The sequence below is a fragment of the Frankliniella occidentalis genome, unplaced genomic scaffold (assembly GCF_000697945.3).
Source record: "Frankliniella occidentalis isolate FOCC.00 unplaced genomic scaffold, Focc_3.1 Scaffold279, whole genome shotgun sequence".
Taxonomy (NCBI): domain Eukaryota; kingdom Metazoa; phylum Arthropoda; class Insecta; order Thysanoptera; family Thripidae; genus Frankliniella; species Frankliniella occidentalis.
This window is the reverse complement of record NW_026267405.1, coordinates 79207-80394: the sequence shown is the minus strand read 5'-3', so window position 1 is coordinate 80394 and position 1188 is coordinate 79207. Positions and strand designations below refer to the sequence as shown.

The following is a 1188-nucleotide window of genomic DNA, read 5'->3' as shown; positions in this document are numbered from 1 at the left end:
AGACGTCATGTGACAGCAAAACGCGAGGAAAACTGTCAAACGAATCGCGATGGGGGTTCATTTTTATCTCGTTTTATTCCAACCTTTCCCGCATATATTTTACCGAAACCCGAAGCTTTTAAGAATGTTTCAGAAACATTTACAGTACATTGGGTACACATACCTAGAAAAACGTACTTTGATAATCTAAGTGTGCAAGTGCTCAACACTTGTAAGTGTGCTACTGCAAGTTGAATATACTTGCAAGCAGTGTACACTTGCAAATGCTCATACCGAGTGGAACACTTATTTGCAAGCGTACAATTACGGAGTTGCACACTTACAAGAATTGAGCAGTTGCCAACTTAGTTGACCAGTGTAACCTTTGATTTCACGTCGAAAATTGCTGCAAATCCAAAGCTGAAATCAGCTTCATCAAAGGCAACCTTCGGAACGGAAACAATGTTTGACGTGAAATCGAAGGTACGTTTTACTGGGTGCACCACTTTAAACGGTTGTTGCACTGGTGCCGATGCCTCTTCACCTCAGCGCGTTGTACGCGAGCTCTAAAACGCATTCACCCACCCTCCGCCGTGGTCAAGCGGCTGCCTGCCTGGCCCCCTGGCCTGGCCCAGGGAAAGCCGACCGGGGAAGTTTCTCAAATGCTGCGTGGGGTGGGTGAAAGTTAGTAAATATTACCAAGTTTACCGACTTTTAGAAATAAAATCACAAATAGGATGAGATTTAAAGAAACCTTTTCCCTGACTCTCCTCCCCAGCCTTGCTATATTTTTTTTAATGGACTTTCACAATGCCGAGCTACACCAACGCGGCGGGCCGGCCGCTAGCGCGCATCAAATTATGATTACCGCCAAAAGTGAAGGGGGCCAACGCTGCCGTGATGTTGTATACCTTGTCGGGGGGAGGCTCATTATTGGCAAAGTTTGGTCCAGCGAGACGGTTTCCTTTGCGCCCGCCGGGAGCGGGAGCAGGAGGCCTCTGCACCGGCGCAGCAGTGGCGCACGTACAGCGACCTGCAGGGCGTCGGCTAAACCCGCCCATAAACGCACAGACAAGCAGGAAAGTTTCACCGCGCAGCCCCAGGCCCCCAGACCGAGCCACGCGTCCGAACTGCGGGGGCGCGGTTCATCCTCTTATTAGGTCTCTCTCTCTCTCTCTCTCTCTCTCTCTCTCTCTCTCTCTCTCTCTC

The 1188-nt window shown here is 49.9% G+C and overlaps 1 protein-coding gene across 1 annotated transcript in view; it reads right to left on the bottom strand.

Moving 5' to 3' along the window:
• Nucleotides 1-344: 344 nt before the first annotated feature.
• Nucleotides 345-1188, bottom strand: part of LOC127750878 (cytochrome P450 4c3-like) — a 6569-nt gene continuing 5725 nt past the window's right edge. Inside the window, exon 2 of the mRNA XM_052273523.1 lies at nucleotides 345-425. Within this exon, the coding sequence (XP_052129483.1) occupies nucleotides 345-425 (81 nt within the window). The remainder of the gene's footprint in view (nucleotides 426-1188) is intronic.